Source organism: Ostrea edulis, chromosome 6 (assembly GCF_947568905.1).
Source record: "Ostrea edulis chromosome 6, xbOstEdul1.1, whole genome shotgun sequence".
Lineage (NCBI taxonomy): Eukaryota > Metazoa > Mollusca > Bivalvia > Ostreida > Ostreidae > Ostrea > Ostrea edulis.
In genome coordinates, this window is record NC_079169.1 from 41,977,185 (window position 1) to 41,999,346 (window position 22,162).

Below are 22,162 nucleotides of genomic sequence, written 5' to 3' on the forward strand. Positions count from 1 at the left end.
TTTGAAAGCGATATGCATATTTACTTTCACCATTTTACGCGCCATTATGTGTGAACGTCATATGCACCCTCAGGTTTAAAAACATCTATTAGCCATTTCATAAACAAATTAGATTTAATAGACAAAAATACCAATTATCACATTAACGGCTTCTAAATGATATTGCATTTAGATGTTTTGTGCTGTGCTTGGGTGTACTAATTTGTCGGTAGAAAGGATTTAGACTGAGTATTTTTCAATTTTTCAAAGGAAGGTACGAGAAAAAAGATGTGGATAATTTTTTGTTGGAGCAAGAATTTTACCTTTAAATACACAGTCACCTTTTCAAAAACCGCTTGGACAGAGACTCTGATATACTGCGATAAAATGGATATATCGAAGCTTATAAGCACTACATAATTCTGTTCTGGTCTTCAAATTCAATGCACACTCGGATCAACTGACCTTCACCTTGTCAGTAACAACATACCCAGTATAACGTGCTTCCAGTTTCTACCAAATGGTAGATTTACAAACATTTTAAAGATACAAAATAATAGAGCTTTTAATTATATAAGTAATAGAATACTGTATTTCCTAACTTTAAATTGAATTATAAAATTATTTCCTCAATGAACTCGTAACATCTTTCAAGAGAGTGTCAGTATAACGCTGCACAGTGCTCCCACTTCCTAATGATGTGCAGATCACAATTCAAAAATAATAAGATTGTTTTATTAAAATAAAATAATATAATTTCCACTTTAAATTTGATTATTTTTACCGATTTGTGTGTGTTGTTTCTTTTTCCCTCTTTCCGAAATGCACTCGGCCGTGATAGTAGCTTGGCCTAGGATGTAGTTGTCAATAATGTAACGTATTATAATTTATCTAATCCAAAAATAAATAATAATTGCACTGTTTATTTTGGGGGGAAACGGTGCCAATTACAGATGTATAAAGGAATAACATTATCAAACAGTTTGTAGACAGCGACCCATATAAACATTATTTACTTGCAATATTGCCGATTTCATACGCACTTTCCTCGCTATATTTGGGTATTTACATCGCTCTATGTATGCACTGGTGGCGGAAACATAAAACTCGGAAAATTTGTCAACATCGATTTAAATGTTGCCCATGGTGAATAAATTAGGCCCCTAAAAGCCGAATTTTTAATAATATCTCACACTACTTATATAATCCGAAGGGCGCATGTGACGTCACTGTACCACATGACTACCTACCCAGTCTTCACGAAAAACTTTGTGAAGCACAGGCCCTTCGGGCCTCCCAGTATAATAATTTTGCAAGCCCGAACAATATTTTAATGGCCCAAATATTTGTTCTAATTTGACCTCTTGTCATTTGCAAGGTGTTGCATGCTGATTCTACACTATAGATACATGTATGTTCTACTTTAGGAAAATACACAACTGACATTAAAAGGATTACATATCTTATTTTATTTTTCCAACATATTAATCTCGCAGATGACATCAGCAGCTCATGTTCAGAATCTACTGTTTTGTAAACACCACGTACAAAACATTTTGTTTTCTCCAGAATTAAATCTTAGCAAAGGCCCACCCTCGGTCCGATGGGGCATGGATTTTTGTTCTCTTTTCTCCTTGTACGGCCGGTTTTTTTATTTGGATCTGATGGTTGTGATTGCGAAATACGCTTGTGAGGTTTAGAATTTCACGGACGACCCCCCTCCCTACAGGGGCACTGGAAGTTAATGTAAATATATAGTATGTGCATATATTTTTTATACATGCACATACTATATATTTACATTAACTTCCAGTGCCCGTGCCTCCCTATGCTTCAGAAAAGGCAGCATGGTTGATCGTTTTAAATGCGAAAGTCTGAGTCAATCTCACGCTTTATTTGTAATATATACAACACATACAATAAAACATTTACAGGCCCGCCAGACTCCTGGGTTAAAATATTTTTAGAAGCCCGATCCCGATTTTACTGGCCTCGGGCATCGGGCCACCGGTTAACGTCGAAGACTGCCTACCTAATTAACTAGATTTTTTTAAATCGGGGCTTAGATTTAAGTCTATATTGTGGTTAATTATTGCAAAATTTTGGCAAACGAACTATTAGAATTAATTACTATAAGCATAAAGAAGACAAAATGCATGCAATTTTGTATACTTTGAAAACATGAGATGTGTCCTTTAATGTAAGATGTCTGTCTCGATCTCATGATGATGTCAGGAACTTGGGATTTCGTGCAATAATTACATAGCTGAGAGGTCTGGAATCTTCAAGACCACTCAGCGTCCCTTTTATCACAAATTCCTTCCGAAAAATGTTCATGCCAATGATTTTGACACTCTCTGAAATTTTTCTGCTCCCGCCATAATTTTTTAGGCCTCTATCAACGTTTTTCTTAGCTGAACACAGAATTTAATAAGGCGCGCTGTTCCATGCATGCATGTGCATTGCCGACGTCGTTTTTTGGGGTCGTTTTTGATTAATTGATTGACGTTTTCCGCCACACTCAACAATTTTTCAGTTATCTGGTGGCGCCCAGTTTTTGTTGGTGGAAGAGAGAACCCAGATACAATGTACCTTGGAAGAGCTAGCTAGACCACCGACCTTCCAAAAGGAAACTGGGAAACTTTCTCACTTACCGGCTCGAGTGGGATTCGAAACCCGCCGACAGAGGTGAGAGGCCGTGTGATTTTGAGCGCGATGCTCTAACCACTCTGCCACGAAGGCCCTCTTGGTTGTTTTTGAGGCATTTTCCTTCAAAATCTTTTAATTGTGACATAACTGATACTAACAATGTATAACAAGAGTACTGCAAACGGTAAAATATACACCTGTCGGACAGTGAAATTCAACCTGGAAGCATATTATGCACTCTGAAATGATACAACACACATTCTGAATAGAAAAGCATTAAAGTACGTGGGTCATGGTGCATCAATCTATCTGACATATGAGCTGATTATGTATTTCTCTGAGAGGGAGGTTGTGGCAAAATGTCGGTGCAATATCTATCTACGATGATAAAAAGTCCAGGAACCATTTGATCTACTTTGCATTTACTGAGAGTACTCACACTATTGGATGGAAAGTGTACTGTCTAATGTTATTGTGTTGTTGATGCTGCTATGCTGTTGGTACTAATAAATAATGTTAGTGCTGAGAAATGCTGATATTTAATGTGGTTTGTACTGTGAGTTCTACTGATACATATAAATGCTGCAGTGTCTGTGTTTCTTTAATTCGTAAGCATTAATATAGCTTTATCAAGTATAAAATTATTTCAATGAATACACGCAATACAGACTGTCGGTTTTGTGCAGTGCTTGTTTAAACACGGTTTGGTCTCTTTGCAGGAGATGTAAAAATCGTCTGTGAGCAAATTTTTTTCTAATACAATTTTTCATGACATGCATTTTGTCTTTCAGCTTATTGAGAGAATTACGATATCAACCATATATGTTTTTGAGAAAAACTGGTTTTGAACATTTACATTTTAATCCCCTTCATTAAATTAAAAATATTCTTAAATTCATTATTTAATAATACCAATGAGTAATGTGGGTAATTCGTGTTTTGAATATATGATATAGTATTCAGTGAATGAAAAGCGTCCACATTTAATAAGAATATTCAATAATTACCTACATTTGTATGTGCTCTTCTCTCTCTCTCTCTCAAACAAAATCGGTGTTTAAGGTACAGTTTTTCTTCATTATATCATTTCAATATGCATCTAATCAAATTAACTTGATTCAATATAGAAATTAATGTCGATGATTAACAAATTGGAACTGATTTATAATGGTTATTTATAACATATATCAATAGAAGTAAAACTACAAACCACCAAATGATATAAAAGACTGAATAAATCATGAATTAATTACATTTGACTGACACTTAAAATACATGTACTTTGATAGAGATAATTATTTTTAACAAGATGTGTTTGGGAAACACAAATGCCCGTTATAATGGCCAATTCTAAAGATGGTCAATGTCACAAGGACAAATATCTTGGTACCAGTAGAAAGATCTTGTCACAAGATATGCTCATGTGCAATATGAAAACTTTTAATATAAATTTACCATTTAGAAGTTATGACGGATTTCCACGGAAAGGTCTTGTCACAAGAAATACTCATGTGAAATATCAAAGCTCTAGCACTTTCTGTTCAAAAGTTATTAGTAAGGTTAAAGTTTTCAAAAGTAGGTCAAACTCCAATGGTCAATTCCAAAGATGACCAAGGTCACAAGGAGAAATATCTTGGTACCAGTAGAAAGATCTTGTCACAAGAAATGCTCATGTGCAATATGAAAGATCTAATATTTACCATTTAGAAGTTATGACCAATGTCAATTTTTTTAAAAGGTCAAAAGCTTTAGTACCAACAAAGGTCTTGTCTCAAGGAATACTCATGTGAAATATCAAAGCTCTATCACTTACTGTTCAAAAGTTATTAGCAAGGTTAAAGTTTTCAAAAAGTAGGTCAAACTCGGGTCAAAATTGTTGGTACCCACGGAAAGGTCTTGTCATAAGAAATACTCATGTGAAATATCAAAGCTCTATCACTTACTGTTCAAAAGTTATTAGCAAGGTTAAAGTTTCAGACAATGACAGACAGGACAAAAACAATAATTTATTTTGTAATTATGTTTCAAGGCCTCTAGACACATCAACTAAGAAGGTCTGATGATTCTAGACCTCTCGGTATCTGAGATAACAACCTAAAATGTATTCATAAATGATTAGCCATAAAATTCAGAAAGTAGGTCATGGTGACATACTTTTCACATGACGCACTTCAAGGTCCCATGATCCATCAACTGACAACTTTTGATGATCATGGGCTCAAAAGTGTCCAAGATATGCATCAAAATCCATTTAATAATAATTATCTGCGAAATTCAAAAAGTAGGTCACCATGACAACATATTAGGTCCTAAGATGCATCAACTGACAACAATTGATGATCCTAGTCCTTATACGAAGCAAAATATCAAAGTTTTAACAAAACAAAATTTAAGGTCAACTTTGAAGTGACCTCGAGACCACACCCTTTGCCCCAGGATGATACCTTGAATAATTTTTCTATCTACAACCTATCCTCATCCTTATGCTTAAGTTTGGTGATAATTTGCCCAGTGGTTCTTGAGAAGATTTTTTAGCAACCACTACTTTTGTTTGCAGTTTCCTAATTATCTCCCCTTGATAAAGGGTCACAACCCTAGTTTTAGTACAAATGAAAGCCCTTGAGCCAAGGATACCCTGTGACAAATTTGACAAAAATTGGCCAAGGGGTTCTCGAGATATAGCCCTTTTCCCAAAAAATTGACGCACACCGCACGCCACACATATGGTCATATGATTAGCTCTTTGAGCCTTTGGCTCAGAAGAGCTAAAAATCCTTGCTTAACGATTAAATCAATATTAATCAATCATACACTTTAAATTGCCCACGGCTAAGAGAGCTGCCATTAAAGTTTAATTGATGACGTCACACTGTCGGTTCCAATTTATTTCATCAGCAGCACTGTAAACATGACAAGTCATGAACAATTAAGTTTGGAGCCGTATACATTTGATCTCATTCTTTCACAAGAAGAATTTAAGAAAAGACATTCAGTCGAGTCGCAGACCAGGCAGATGGTACGTTTCTTGATACAAATGTCTCGAACCTCATTTTGTCATTATGCAAATGATGGATCCACAGTTTACATATACATAGTCTTTTCTTTTCAGATCATTAGGTTGGATAAGGAATTTCGAGAGAAAAAAAACCCTTTTCACATCTCCCCTTTGCATTAGTCTAATTAACTGCTTGACAGAAAGGCATCAACGTATTTATTCGTAAAATCTTATTAAAACCGGAACAGACGGTGTGACGTTAAAATTATTGAGTTTTGTGGTCTTGAATACAAAAGAGTTCCACATCATGGCAGCCTCTTTAGATGGCAGGAATTTCAATTTTTAATGTTTTCAAATTAGTACTGACGCTTATCTAGGCTGTATATCGACAGAATAGTATGACAAATTCTTATCAAATATTTAATCCTATCATTTATCATGTAAAAAACTTTTTGGGTTGCCTTTCCCTTTAAAAAACTATAAAAGAACAAGAGATGTTTGTAAAACACACATGCCCCCATGGTGTAAAATTGAAAAGTGTTATACACACACATCATTTAATTGAGAGTAGTATCATCAATTCAAAATATTGAGTAGATAATATCTTCCTATGTCAAGAGTGGATTGACCATGTGACCTAAAAATCAATAGGGGTCATCAACTCCTGAAGATGTACCAGTGTACCAAGTTTGATGTCTGTCAAGCAAAGGGTTCTCAAGATATTGAACGGACAGTATATTCTTATGTCCAGTTTGACCCTTGACCTTTGACCATGTGACCTCAAAATCAATAGGAGTCATCTTCTCCTGAAGATGTACCAGTGTACCAAGTTTGATGTCTGTCAAGCAAAGGGTTCTCAAGATATTGAACGGACAGTATATTCCTATGTCCAGTTTGACCCTTGACCATGCGACCTCAAAATCAATAAGTGTCATCTTCTCCTGATGATGTACCAGTGTACCAAGTTTGATGTCTGTCAAGCAAAGGGTTCTCAAGATATTGAACGGACAGTATATTCTTATGTCCAGTTTGACCCTTGACCTTTGACCATGTGACCTCAAAATCAATAGGAGTCATCTTCTCCTGAAGATGTACCAGTGTACCAAGTTTGATGTCTGTCAAGCAAAGGGTTCTCAAGATATTGAACGGACAGTATATTCCTATGTCCAGTTTGACCCTTGACCATGCGACCTCAAAATCAATAAGTGTCATCTTCTCCTGATGATGTACCAGTGTACCAAGTTTGATGTCTGTCAAGCAAAGGGTTCTCAAGATATTGAACGGACAGTATATTCCTATGTCCAGTTCGACCCTTGACCTTTGACAACGTGACCTCAAAATCAATAGATGTCATCTTCTCCTGATGATGTACCAGTGTACCAAGTTTGATGTCTGTGAAGCAAAGGGTTCTCAAGATAATGAAGAGACAGTATATTCCTATGTCCAGTTTGACCCTTGACCAAAAATTCAATAGGGGTCATCTTCTTCTGAAGATGTACGAGTGTACTAAGTTTGATGTCTGTCAAGCAAAGGGTTCTCAAGATAATGAGCAGACAGTATATTCCAATGTCCAGTTTGACCCTTGACCATGTGATCTCAAAATCAATAGGGGTCATCTTCTTCTAAAGATATACCAGTGTACCAAGTTTGATGTCTGTCAAGTAAGGGATTCTCGAGACATTGAGTGGTCAATATATATATATTCCTATGTCCAGTTTGACCCTTGATCTTTGAGCAGGTGACCTCAAAATCAATGGGGGTCATCTACTCCTTAAGATGTACCAGTGTACCAAGTTCGATGTCTGTTAAGCAAAGGGTTCTCAAGATATTGAGCAGCAGTATATTCCTATGTCCAGAGTAGGTAAACCACATATGAAATATCATTACGATCAAGTGAATGGTTCTCAAGATATTGAGCGGACAACATGTGGTCTACCGACCGACAGATGCAAACCAATATGCCCCCCTTCTGTGAAGGGGGGCATAAAAATATGGATAGAAACAGTTGTTAAAATCGGCCGTTCATGTAAGCATTTGAATGATTCTGAGTCTAAAGTTTAAGAAAAGTGAATTGCACATCACTGTCTAAATTGGATACAATACAATTTGTAAATCACCACTCGCTAAGATTTTCAAGTATCCCCTTTTTTTACTCATAATTTTTCAAATGTACTTGCATTTTGCAAGTATTTCTTGCTAATTTTGAGCGCTGCAAGGTAGCATAGTGAAGCATGACTGGCCATGAATTTCCAAGAATAAACCACCGTGGGGCAGAAACCCCAACCTGCAAGGCATATGAACTGCACAATTTTTGTAGACAACTCACTAAAATTATTTGCTCAACATCATTTGCAGGAGAGAAAGACAACGTTGTGTAAAACTTTTTCCTACAACCCTGCCTACTTTTTTGGGTTCTAAAGGTGTTACAAACTTAACATACATGTGGATATAATTTGAAAATGACAAGCAAGATGAGCTGATGACTCTCATGATAGATGTACCCACCAAGAGATCCTGACGAAAGAATCGCTGGGTCATTTGTCATCCAACTTTGAGATGGTGTAGAAACCCCCCATTCTGTAAAGCGGACAAGATTAGAACTTTAAAAAAACTCGTGACAATTACAGTTGTGTAGATTGGGTGAGATAGGCACTTAAGAGTGTGGATTCTAGTGAGATAGACACTTCAGTGGATTCTATATCTAATGCTGTGTTTCTATTATTCCGTTGTTTTACATTCCGGAGGCAATAAAAAAACTACACCATTACTAACATAGAAGAGATCAAGAAATCTACTAGGTTTTTTTTTTTTTTTTACAACAGCAATGTACAACATGTATTCTGCATCAAAATGTGCCAGGGCAACTGACATTTTGTGATGGTTAGTTTCAGCTTGACTTACTTTTCTGTGGTTGACAATTAGATTTAGTTGTAGGGTTTGTGGGAGGGGCACCAAAGCTTATGTTGATGTTTGGTAGTAATGCCCGGAGTCCATCCTGCCAATCTTTTGTGCTAAATACATCATTCTATAAAGCAAAGAAATTCTAACTGTACAATATTGTCTTTTCAATCAGAAATACACATGTAAAGGGTGTTAAGAAAATTTGTTCTTAATTTACATTATGCCTAAAGACATTTAAAAGTAACTCATGTGCAAGTTATGTCTGCCTTTGTTTTTCAGTGCCTTTATAATTCTGTTGGGCATTGAATAAATTTTTGAAATTAAATGTTTCTGAAGTATTTCCCTCCTTGCACGTTGAAGACAGCAACATAATTGGTCCATGGATGTTAGGCGCTGATCTATATTGGCCTCGCTGTTCAAAATACTCTGCAGATTTTCAATGTAGCTTAGGTCTGGGGAGTTACCAGACTGAGGTCATTCTTCCTGATAGAAATAAGTTTGGTAAATCATTTCTACACCAGTCCTATTTTACGAGAGCAGTGTGAGGTTTTGCTCCATCATTACATTTCCGTCAATTCAGTGCAGGGTTTAGTTCTTTTTGAACGAATATTGGTCACATAATAATTTATGTATTAATAGTTTCACTGGCTGCAACAATGCAAAGTTCAGACAATGCATGGACTCCAATCACACTCCATATCACAAATTTTGCATTTAACAAATCCGATCTGTGTAAAACATCTGGCTGGGATACCCCCCATATCGTCTTGTTGGTTTGGAACATGAAAGAAATATTTTGTAAGCTCATCATTATAGACGCAATTCTCTCAAGTCTTCCGCTGTCGAATACCTGTGAATGTGAGGAAGTTTCAATCTCCACTGCCTCTGTGTTTTTGTCAGTATAATTGATTTCTTGGTCTTCTATATGTCTTTCATTTCTTCACTGCTTCACACATGATTAAAAACAGCTATTCTCAGGTTTTAATTATTCAGAAAAACAAAATGGCGGCAGTGTAAACAGAGAAGGAAATTTTTTTTAAATTGGTCAAATTTTGCCCCATCCCTAAGACCCAAGGGGTGCAGTAGTTATCAAGAAGTTAAAAATGTTCAATTGTTAACGCACAATGGAGGACGACAACCAATTGCAATAGGTCACCTGACTTAACTTTAAAAAGAGCACGTACAGCACTTCATTTGAAGAAATTTGAATCCTCTTTACCAAAGCATGTTTTGTGGTAAGTTTGGCTGAAATTAGCCTTGTGGTTCTGGAGAAGAAGTCAGAAAATGTTAAAAGTTTATGGACAGACGGCAGGACGCCGGACAAAAAGTTATCAGAATAGCTTACTTGAGCTTTCAGTGTATGTGAGATAACCAGGTCATTTCAGTTTCATGAAGCTTTACAACTAAAAATAACTTTCTCCAACTTTAATATTTTGCGAGAGAGCCTTTTGACTTCAATACTGCTTTGATTCATCAGGGAATTGACTGGTATAGTCTTTACATGAAATCAAGCAGAACGCTTTCCTAGGCCTGTAATATGGCTGTTGTGAGGTCATATTTGGTTTTCAGATTATGAGCATCCTTATTAAGTTCATGTACAATAATATTTAGATCAGATCATCCTCTCTCTGGTCTAATTCCATTCTTGCTCTATGAAATACATATAGTCTGGGAAATGCATAGTGACTACAGGCTTTCGATGATTTCAATGTATTTTTCAGCATTTATGTAACCTTCGACACAAAGTACCTACATCACGAATTGTTATACATTCCCAAACCATCAAATCAAGATGGCATTCAAAATGGGGTGCAACACAAGGAGGGAGGGTCCAATTCTTTGATATCCATCTGGCAAATATACATGTGTTGTTCCCCATCAATCATCACTTTGTACTAATTTTTTTCCAAACTTCATCAACAGTTCCACACCTCTTTTGTTTATACCTGTTAACTCACTTTACATTGTTTACTTAACTTACATAGTTTTTTTTACGAGCCTCCCCATTCAAAATTCTTTCGACAGTACTTTTAGACATGCTCCTAGGTCCATTTTCATTGATGACATTTGTAATCCAGTCTTTCGATGATTATTTTTTACAAATCAGACTAGTTGCCTCTCCCTTGAACACTAAACTTCTATGGTCTGCCACTTTGATCCTTGTTTTTCACACTACCACTCTCTTCCTCTTCCTCTCACTTCATCCCATGAGGATCTGAGTTAGAATAGGTCCTCAGTACCCCCTTGCTTGTCGTAAGAGGCGACTAAATGGGGCGGTCCTTAGGATGAGACCACAAAAACCGAGGCCCCGTGTCGCAGCAGGTGTGGCACGATAAAAGATCCCTCCCTGCTCAATGGCCATAAGCGCCGAGCATAGGCCTAAATTTTGCAGCCCTTCATCGGCAGTGGTGACGTCTCCATATGAGTGAAATATTCTCGAGAGGGACGTAAAACAATATTCATCAATCAATCCTCTCACTTCAAAACATGTACTAGATTATAAATATAGGCCGTCCAGTAATTTTTTATACCTCCTTTAACTTTATATTAGCCTTAGAAAATGATAAAATCATTCCCTTTTTTAACTTAAAAAGGTCAGATCCTTTCTTGATTCCTGATTTTGATAGCTGAAGTAAAACATGCAGATGACAAGAAACATCATTATAGTCATATGACTTAGCATGTGCTTGTATACCCTGGTGAGAAGTGGGAAAACTCTAATGTACAAGTTACTAATGATACTATTTCATATATTAATACATGGCGGTGCAACACAAAGCCACCATTTTTTAAACTAACAAAATTGCTACACGTAGCCATGTCCCCCACCGCCGCAAAAAAAGTTAAAGCACAGAAGTCCCATAACTCCTGTAAAATTTGTCGAATCAAAATGACGGCGCAATATGACCAACTACATATGGTGACTAACAATCCTATAAAATGTGAACAAAATTCGTTGAGCGGTTTCGGAGGAGTTGCGTCCACAAAGTGTTTCTATAGTGTAACATGTACAAATTCAACAAAGTTCCATAACTCCTGTGAAATTTGTCGAATCAAAATGACGACACAATATGATCAACTACATATGGTGACTAACAATCCTACAAAATTTGAACAAAATCCACTGAGCGGTTCCTGAGGAGTTGCGTCCACAAAGTGTTCCTATAGTGTACTTATACATATGTACAAAATTCAACAAAGTCCCATAACTCCTGTAAAAATTGTCGAATCAAATTTATGACAAAATATGATCAACTACACATGTTGACTAACAATCCTACAAAATATGAACAAAATCTATTGAGCGGTTTCTGAGGTGTTGCATCCACAAAGTGTTCCTATAGTGTAGCACGTACAAGTTCAACAAAGTCCCATAACTCCTGTAAAAATTGTCGAATCAAAATGGCAGCGAAATATGATCAACTACACATGGTGACTAACAATCCTACAAAATATGAACAAAATCTGTTGAGCGGTTTCTGAGGAGTTGCGTCCACAAAGTGTTGATTGGTCAGCTATTGATTTTGTTTGATTTTTGTCACCCGACACTGTACACGACTTGCATGTTGATTGGTCAGCTGTTGATTTTGTCACCCGACACTGTACATGACTCACATGTTGATTGGTCAGCTGTTGATTTTGTCACCCGACACTGTACATGACTCACATGTTGATTGGTTAGCTGTTGATTTTGCTCTCACCTTTATCTTCACTTGGTTGATCCCATCTCTCACTTTTACACAGTTGTTTAGCCACATCCCTAACACTTAATCCTACCTCTAATAAAGCTACACATTACACTCTTCAAACTTCTCATTTTGTTTGATGATGTAAAAGACATTCTCTTTACATAGAAACATTAGAGACTACACATGAGGAAAGATAACTGCTGATATCATTAGACAAAATGAATGACCATAACCTATTGATTTTATGAAATTTACATGTAGGAACAAATTTTCTGGACACCCTTTTTACCATATTTCAAATCGTTAAGCACTGATGTAACTTCATTAAAAAGTAGATGATCTTTTGCATTTTTGGAGCAAAGAGAGCTATAGATCTGTCATATATCAATTTCATTTATTCATTTTTGTTGAGAGAAAGCTACAGTTCTACAGCTACCAAAAATGTAAATGTAGATGTGGGTTCATGCTTACAACAAAACTGCATTAGCAAAAGAGATTTGAAAAAAAATTCCAGAGCAACAGTGCAGTATGTTTCTATAATTATTAGAAATTTGTTGACATGCTACTTTAATCATTATTTGATGAATGCAATCTAATTAAATATCACAAACCTGCTTTTGAACTTTATCACTTTCTTGTGTTTCTTTGTTATAAGAACTGTACATAGGAGGTGGTTGTAAAAAATTCATCATACGACTTCCTGCCAGATCTACAAACAAAACTATATGATAATATTGTAATTTGCAATCAAAACTTACTCAATGAGCCTTGCCAAATATTCATTATACACAAATCATAAAACTGTTACAATGAATAGATCTTGACCCCTCCCCCAAAGACCTATCTATATACTGTAGATTCCTTATTTTATGCGAGTACTTAATGAAAGGCGAAGATAAGGCCAATTCAACTTAATTGATAGATTATCATCCCCGCCCACCCCTCAAAAATCGGCCTGCCCCAATTTTTTTATTTTGTGAAAATTGTGATATCCGGAAAATTTTCATGTCCGACTCCGGTATTTACACTTTTTGTTTACATTTCCAGTATAGCAAAGTGAAAATCCACGTGAAGAAAATAGATATGGTTCTCCTAATTTCTCGTATTCTTACAGGCGTAAATCTTGAAGAAGTTTGATATCTTTCTGTGTTTGAAATTAAAGTTTAACCTGGAATTCGTCTGTGAAATAAGCATAGATTGATATCCATCTGACATTAAATGATGTACTTCTGTTAACAAAAATTCGTTTGTCATTTGCATAATATTTTTATCAGAAAAAGAAAATAAAAAAATAAAATCCTCCCACCCGTCCCATACTTTTTGGTGACCCTCGATGATAATCTACAAATTAAGTTGAATTGGCCTAACAAACAGTGATCAATCTCATAACTCCTATGAACAGTGATCAATCTCATAATTCCTATAAGTAATACAATCCTGTGGGGATCTGGGTTAGAATGTTTTAAACATGCTATTTTCTATTAAGCCATCTATATGTAAACAAAAACATGGCTCAAGCCAATGGACACGAATCCATTGTAAAAAAAAACCCTTTAATTTTGACCTTGAGGTCAAAGGTCAAGGTCATATAGAGGTCATGAAGGTATTCAACACAGTGTCTCATGGTGATCCACCTGTGTGCCAAATATGGTATGCCTATGTCAAAGAACAATGAAGTTATGGCCCGGACACGAATCTGCAGACAGACAGACGGACAGACAGACAGAGTGATTCCTATATACCTCCCTGAACTTCGCTTGGGGGGTATAATAATAATTGGACTGTTTATTTTAGAAAAGCAAAAACGCTAATTACAGTTGTTTAAAGAAATGGCATTACCAAATAGTGTTTTAGACAGCGATCCCATGTAGACATTATTTACTCGCAAATGCAGATGTCATACTCGCTTTCCTCACTACATTTGGGTCGCTATTTATATGCACTGGTGGCTAAAAGATATAAGACTCGGAAAATTTGTCAACATCGAAATAAATGTTATCCATGGTAAATAAATTAGGCCCTTAAAACCCGCGTTTCAAAAACTATCTAACACTACTTTTACAACAAGTTGATCCACGAAGGTCTCATATGACGTCACAGTACTACGTGACTACCTATCTAATTAACTATGCTTTTTGAAATCAGGGCTTAGATTTAAGTCCATATTGTGGCTAATTATCACGATACTTCAGCAAACGAACTATTACAATTAATTTCTATAAGCATAAGGAAGACAAAATGCATATAATTCTGTATACTTTGAAAACACGAGATGTGTCCTTTAAGTGTACAACTTCAATGTATGTGAAACAATTAATGAACCAGCTTTTCTGGCCCAGTGGTTCTTAAGAAGATTTTAAAAGATTTTCCCTATATATTTGTATGTGAAACTTTGATCCCCTATTCTGGCCCCATCAAACCCATAGTGGCCATGATTTTAACAAACATGAATCTTCACTATGTCAGGAAGCTTTCAAGTAAATTTCAGCTCTTCTGGCCCAGTGGTTTTTGAGAAGAAGATTTTTAAATGACCCCACCCTATTTTAGCATTTTTGTGATTATCTCCCCTTTGAAAGGGATATGGCCCATCATTTGAACAAACTTGAAAGCCCTTCACCCAAGGATGCTTTTGGCCAAGTTTGGTTGAAATTGGCCCAGTGGTTCTGGAGAAGAAGTCAAAAATGTAAAAAGTTTACAGATGGACAGACAGACAGACGACGAACAACAGGCGATCAGTAAAGCTCACTTGAGCTTTTAGCTCAGGTGAGCTAAAAACTGTGGCGTAATTATTCCCTGATTATAGAAGTCACTGTTAAGACTTTTTGTAATAATTCATTAACAGTTACTAATATGTACAAACACATGGATAAACATAAAAAAAGGTTTTTTATTTTGGTTGAACATGTTTTGTGATGATGACAAAGATCTTGAAAGTAAGTAAAGAGTCGAAAACTGTCCAATATGTCAGATATTGAATGGTCCAGGACTGTTCTGGGAAGTTTGCACCTTATTACTTTAAAGTTAAAACATTTTACTGAAATTAGGTTGTACACTACCTGACATTAGGCCAATTCAACTTAATTAGATTATCATCCATGGTCAACAAAAAGTATGGGGCGGGTGGGAGGATTTTATTATTTAATTTTTATTTTCTGAGAATTCCAGGTTAAGCTTTAATTTCAAACAAAAAAAGATACCTATCCCTTCATTTCATTTATGCCCGTATTTAATTTCTTCACGTGGTTTTTCACGTTGCTATACCGAAAATATAAACAAGAAGTGTAAATACCGGAGTCGGACATGAAAATTTTCTGGAAATGTGCATACACTGATGAAAGGCTTTAAATAATAGGTGTATTAACATTAAAACATCAAAACATACGACTAATTTGGACTCATCATCCTTAAGTCATAACCCTGGGTTTTGATTGAAATCCACCATTTTTTGTACATCCTTTTCTGCTATTCCTAAGTATGCATTTAGATTTTATACAGTATCAGCAAACTTACACACAAATACTATATACTAAGTTTGGCCCCACCCTGGGGTTAGAACCCTTACTCTGGGGATCATCAAATTTACAATTTTGGTAGAAGACTACCTGCTCTATCCATTTACTTTCAATTTAGTATCAACAGCACTAAAGAAGATGTTATTTAAGTGTTTTACACATAAATACTATATAACAAGTTTGGCCCCACCCTGAGGTCAGAACCCCTACCACAGGGATAATGAAATTTACAATTTTGGTAGAGGCCTTCCTGTTCTCCATCACCATGCATTTAGTTTTTCTTACACATGTGCGGTTCTTGAGGAGAAGATTTTTAAAAATAATTTTGGGCAGTTTTTGCCCCGCCCCTAAGGCCCCAGGGGTGCAGGAATCCTGAAATTTACAATTTATGTCCTCTTTGTTCCAGAGATGCTTCATACCAAATATGAAAAGAATTGGAATGATAGTTAACAAGAAGTTAAAAATGTCTATTGTTCATACATTTAATAACTGACCATTTTGGCCCCACCCTGATACCAAAACCCCTACCCCCAAGATCATCAAAGTTACAATTTTGGTAAAGGACTACCTGCTCTTTCTAAATATCTATTTAGTTTCAATATAGTATCAACAGCACTAAAGAAGATGTTATTTAAGTGTTTCACACATAAACACTATATAACAAGTTTGGCCCCACCCTAGGGTCAGAACCCCTACCCCAGGGATCATGAAATTTACAATTTTGGTAGAGGCCTTCCTGCTCTCCATCACCATGCATTTAATTTTTCTTACACATGTGCGGTTCTTGAGAAGATTTTTGAAAATTAGTCAATTTTGGGCAGTTTTTGCCCTGCCCTTAAGGCCCCAGGAATCCTGAAATTTACAATTTATGTCTTCCTTGTTCCAAAGATGCTTCATACCAAATATGAAAAGAATTGGAATGATAGTTATCAAGAAGAAGTCAAAAATGTCTATTGTTCAATCATTTAATAACTGACCATTTTGGCCCCACCCTGATACCAAAACCCCTACCCCCAAGATCATCAAATTTACAATTTTGGTAAAGGACTACCTGCTCTTTCTAAATATCTATTTAGTTTCAACAGCACTAAATAAGATGTTATCTAAGTGTTTTGCACATAAACACTATATAACAAGTTTGGCCCCGCCCTGGGGTCAGAACCCCTACCCCGGGGATCATGAAATTTACAATTTTGGTAGAGGCCTTCCTGCTCTACATCACCATGCATTTAGTTTTTCTTACACGTGTGTGGTTCTTAAGAAGAAGATTTTTGAAAATTGGTCAATTTTTGCCCCGCCCCTAAGGCCCCAGGTGTGCTGGAGACCTGAAATTTACAATTTATGTTCCCCTTGTCCCAAAGATACTTCATACCAAATTTGAAAAAATTGGACTGGTAGTTATCAAGAAGAAGTTAAAAATATTCAATTGTTAACGCACGACGGATGACAACAACCGATTGCAATAGGTCACCTGAGTTTACTCAGGTGACCTAAAAATATAAATCGAACAGAATGTCATTAGACATATGTAAATACAAGAGGCCCATGGGCCTAGAATCGCTCTTCTGATATATTGTAGACCAGGCAAAAATTCTCACTAACCAAGATTCCGTCAAATTCCAAAAATAGGTCAGTGACCTACTTTTTGGTCGACACACTCTGAAGACTCAAGACCTATCAACTGACAAAGTTTGATGATTGTAAGTCAAATAGTATCTGAAATATTCAAATATAGCTGTCAAAATCCAAAAATAGGTCACAGTGACCTTCTATTTGGTCAACAAACTATGAAGACTCAAGATGCATCAACTGACAAAGTTTGATAATCCTAGCTTTCATAGTGTCCAAAATATGCATCTAAAATTGAAAATGTGAAATTTGAATGTCTGCAAAATTCAAAAAGTAGGTCACTGTGACCTACTTTTTTTGTAAATATGTTTCGACGCCTCTAGATGCATCAATTTACAAGGTTTGATGATTCTAAACCTCTCGGTATCTGAAATAACAACCTAAAATGTATTCATAAATGATAAGCCATAAAGAAAGTAGGTCATGGTGACATACTTTTCACATGACGCACTTCAAGGTCCCATGATCCATCAACTGACAACTTTTGATGATCATGGGCTCAAAAGTGTCCAAGATATGCATCAAAATCCATTTAATAATAATTACCTGTGAAATTCAAAAAGTAGGTCACCATGACCTACTTTTCAGACAACATGATATTAGGTCCTAAGATGCATCAACTGACAACAATTGATGATCCTAGTCCTTATACGAAGCAAAATATCAAAGTTTTAACAAAATAAAATTTAAGGTCAACTTTGAAGTGACCTCGAGACCACACTCTTTGCCCCAGGATGATGCCTTGAACAATTTTTCTATCTACAACCTATCCTCATCCTTATGCATAAGTTTGGTGATAATTTGGCCAGTGGTTCTTGAGAAGATTTTTTAGCAACCACTACTTTTGTTTGCATTTTCCTAATTATCTCCCCTTGTTAAAGGGTCACAACCCTAGTTTTAGTACAAATGAAAGCCCTTGGGCCAAGGATACCCTGTGACAAATTTGACAAAAATTGGCCAAGGGGTTCTTCAGATATAGCCCTTTTTCCAAAAAATTGACACACACCGCACGCCACACATATGGCCATATGATTAGCACTTTGAACCTTCGGCTCAGAAGAGCTACAAGAGGCCCATGGGCCACATCGCCCACCTGAGTCACCTTGGTCCATATCAGAAGACTTTCCATATATATTTGCATGTAAAACCGTAGTCCCTATTATGGCCCCAACCTAACCCTGGAGGCCATGGTTTTTGCAAACTTGAATCTACACTATGTCAGAAAGCTTTCATGTAAATGTGAACTTCTTTGGCCCAATGGTTCTTGAGAAGAAGATTTTTAAAGATTTTTCCTATATATTAGTATGTAAAACATTGATTCCCTATTGTGGTCCCATCCAACCCCCGGGGGCCATGATTTTAACAATTTAGAATTTGCACTACCTAATAAAGCTTATCTATAAATTTCATCTTTTCTGGCCCAGTGGTTCTTGAGAAGATTTTTTAATGACCCTACTCTATTTTGACCTTTTCTTGATTATCTCCCCTTGGAAGGTGGCCTGGCCCTTTATTTTAACAATTTAGAATTCCCTTTACCTAAGGATGCTTTGTGCCAACTTTGGTTGAAATTGGCCCAGTGGTTTTTGAGAAGAAGTCAAAAATGTTAAAAGTTTACGGACGGACAAATGGACGGACGCCGGATTACAGGTGATCAGAAAACCTCACTTGAGCTTTTAGCTCAGGTGAGCTAAAAATGGAGAAAATAATGTCTATTTTCTTTTAAACAAATATTTTTGAAGGTCTACCTGAAGTTGAAAGTTGGTCCACCAATGAAAAAAAGTTAGTGTCAAACCATGTGGGTACTGTAACGGATGTTTTACCCACCTTGTCTTATGAATGCTGGGTGCTGTTACTAAAGACTTACCCACCTTGTCTTATGAATGCAGGGTGCTGCAACATATTTTACCCACCTTGTCTTATGAATGCTGGGTGCTGTGCATGTTGCTGTTGTTGCTGTATATGGCTAAGTGAAAAACCTATCAAAAAATTTATGGAAATTTTTTAGAATACTAATTGGATAATAGTTCAATTATACAGTCAAATATCTGTATCTTGAAGTTCTGAGGTCTTCAACAAAACTTTCAGATATTCTTGGATTAATTTTGTCTTCTGATTTTGTTTCAGTGACTTTCCCTATGTATACATACCGACTTTCCCGACTTATGCAGGATTTTCCCCCGATTTTAAGCATAATTCCCACTTTCCGGATCAGGAAAGCAAAAATCCCTCGAAATCCAGATTTTGTAAAAAGTTTCCCGATTTATGACAACAAACTGATTTCCAACACAAATTTGAAACCCCGTGCCATTTCTTTGTGACTAGCCAATCAGAAACCGGAATAATAGTCAGCCATTGCCGTACCTGTGTCAAGTGGTATCAGAATGGTGTAATATTTACCTTGTCTACCTTTGTCTAGGTGTTTATTGGACAACAAGGAGCTTGTTTTGATAGTAATCAATTGGAAAGACGGATTTCAAATTGACATATTCTTTACACAAATGTTCATGAAGGACAATGACATTAGTTACACCAAACAAATTTTGGGATATTCCCAATTTTCGGGATGGCTGTCACTGACAGCATCCAAGATGGACTATAGGTACGTCAAATTATATTTTTTTCATGTATATATCCAAATCTATATATATAGCGATGTATTATAAAATTATAGGGGGCCTGCCCTAATATTCAATAGAATTTGTGATATGTAAGTCTGTTACAAAGTCAGTTCAATTTTACTATTGTCAAATTTGATGTTAGCAAGTAGTCTAAAGAAGTAGGTACACTTTCTAAAGTCATCTGGCCCAAAATATCGATGATTTCACTTGGAGCTCAAATAAGGAATAGATTAGCAAACCCAAATTACGCTAAGTTTGATCAGCAATATGATTTGTGTCATATGACGAGAGCTTGAAGTTGGCATAAAATTGCAAAAATGCCATTTTGAATGAAAATATCTACAAATTCAGGTGGTTTTCCTTTCAGAAAACACACAGCGCATGCGTCGAGCAAATTCATATTCAAGCATGTTTTTCATGATAAAATAATACACAATATATATCATTTTCATTTTGCTCGACAAATGCGCACATTTTTTCCTGAGCAATAATCTGTATGACATTTGACAGTTTTCAGGCTTATTTTGAGAAAAAGGCAGGAAATGTCTGATTCATGTCATAATGCTATCCATTTAGGAATATCATTCTGATTTTGTTGACATAGTATACCTGGCACAGGGATCGACATTAATGGTTGTCCGATTGCCCGAGGCAAGTGAAAACCCAGTTCGGACAAGTTAAACTCGATACACACTTGTCCGATGGGGCAATTAATTTTTTCAGTAGGAAATGCGATTATTATAATAATTGTGTTAAGCAGACTTAAGCTTGATGAATATCAAATATTAGAAAGTAAAGTCCAACTCCATATATTGTTTTCTTTACCGAATTTCAGATTATAATGAAGGTTCATTCAAGTATATCGTACCGTATCACCAATTGACACAGAGAGATAATTAGAATTACTGGTTGAGAGTTTAAAATATTTCGGACACAAAGTTTTTCATTCAGACAAGTAAAAGTATGAGTTTACTTGCCCAAAGTTAACGTCTATCCCTGTGGCATATATTTTACTTTCTTAAAACGCTGATTAAGGTTAATTCCAGACACATTTTATTGAGAGAAATTTTTTGGAACTTTTTATGTATACAATCGTACCTTGTTCTTTACAATTAAACAAGAGGCCCACAGGCCTCATCAGTTACCTGAGTACTAGTGAAAAAGTATCACTACTCCCATGGGATATGAAATCTAGAAAAAAAATTCCTGTTCTGAATATCTAAGCTAAATTCTAATGTTCAGCAACTGTATAAAACAAGATGTGTTCTTAAAACTTCACTGCCCGTAAAAGTGCATATACTGATGAAAGGCCTTAAATAATGGGTGTATTAACATTAAGGCCAGATGATATAAACAAATTTTTCTACCTTTACCACTGAAGAGTTCCCATGGTAAAAAAATAGTTTGGTTGGTTTTGGTTTTCTTATTTACAGTTGTTTGGAACTCTTCTGTGTTTTAAGAGCAGGAAGGGGGGTCAGTAATCAATGTAAACAATTATGGTGCCAGAATCATTCAGGAGGAAATAATCAGGAAAAATTATTGGTAAAAAACGTCATCAAAGGTTACAGAATGCTACGAAAGGTTATGCATTATCCCTTGGATGCAAGATAGTGAATGTTGATGCCAATAACAACGTGGTGATCGAGGAGAAGTTGGCTGAATCAAGAAAAAATTGTTCCTCTGGTGATAGTTCACAAGAATGCTTAGGAAATTAAGACACGCATCCATCTGATGTATCAGAGAGTGAGGAATCGGAAGAAGAGCATGAGGAGATGATTTGTTGTAGACGAGTTGTGGAACTTGGAATTCAAGTGGACAATTTGGAAAAAGGTTGTGCTGCGTGTGGTAGACCACTAGATTTAACAATGCATAAGACATTGTGAGGACGAAAAACGGTGTGGACTTGGATCATTGCTATATATGAGATGTCAGCAGGAAGCATGCAGCCATCTTTCTCCTGTTTCTACTGGGAAACGTCATTTTGTAGAAACTAACGTAAAATGGCACATCAAAGAGATCCTGTATTAGGCATTTCTTTATTTTTTTCGGAGATGAATAGCAAAGGAAAATCAAGAGTGACAAAAAAAATAAAACAAACAGTAAAATCATAAATGCCATTGTAAATTATTTTCAGAAGTTGTAAAATTTTACTCTTATATTATCACACCTGATAATCGATCAATTGCATAA

The 22,162-nt window shown here is 36.1% G+C and overlaps 1 protein-coding gene across 4 annotated transcripts in view; it reads right to left on the bottom strand.

Annotated features, from left to right (window-relative positions):
- Nucleotides 1-22,162, bottom strand: part of LOC125683151 (CCR4-NOT transcription complex subunit 4-like) — a 182,787-nt gene that overhangs the window by 26,589 nt on the left and 134,036 nt on the right. Inside the window, exons 15-18 of one of the 4 annotated variants that reach the window (XM_048923988.2) lie at nucleotides 19,265-19,330; nucleotides 12,825-12,922; nucleotides 8,525-8,648; nucleotides 8,129-8,200 (exon numbers count right to left, since the gene is read on the bottom strand). In XM_048923988.2, the coding sequence (XP_048779945.1) occupies nucleotides 8,129-8,200; nucleotides 8,525-8,648; nucleotides 12,825-12,922; nucleotides 19,265-19,330 (360 nt within the window). The remainder of the gene's footprint in view (nucleotides 1-8,128; nucleotides 8,201-8,524; nucleotides 8,649-12,824; nucleotides 12,923-19,264; nucleotides 19,331-22,162) is intronic. The other 3 variants (XM_048923989.2, XM_048923990.2, XM_056139605.1) reach the window with 3 other exon arrangements.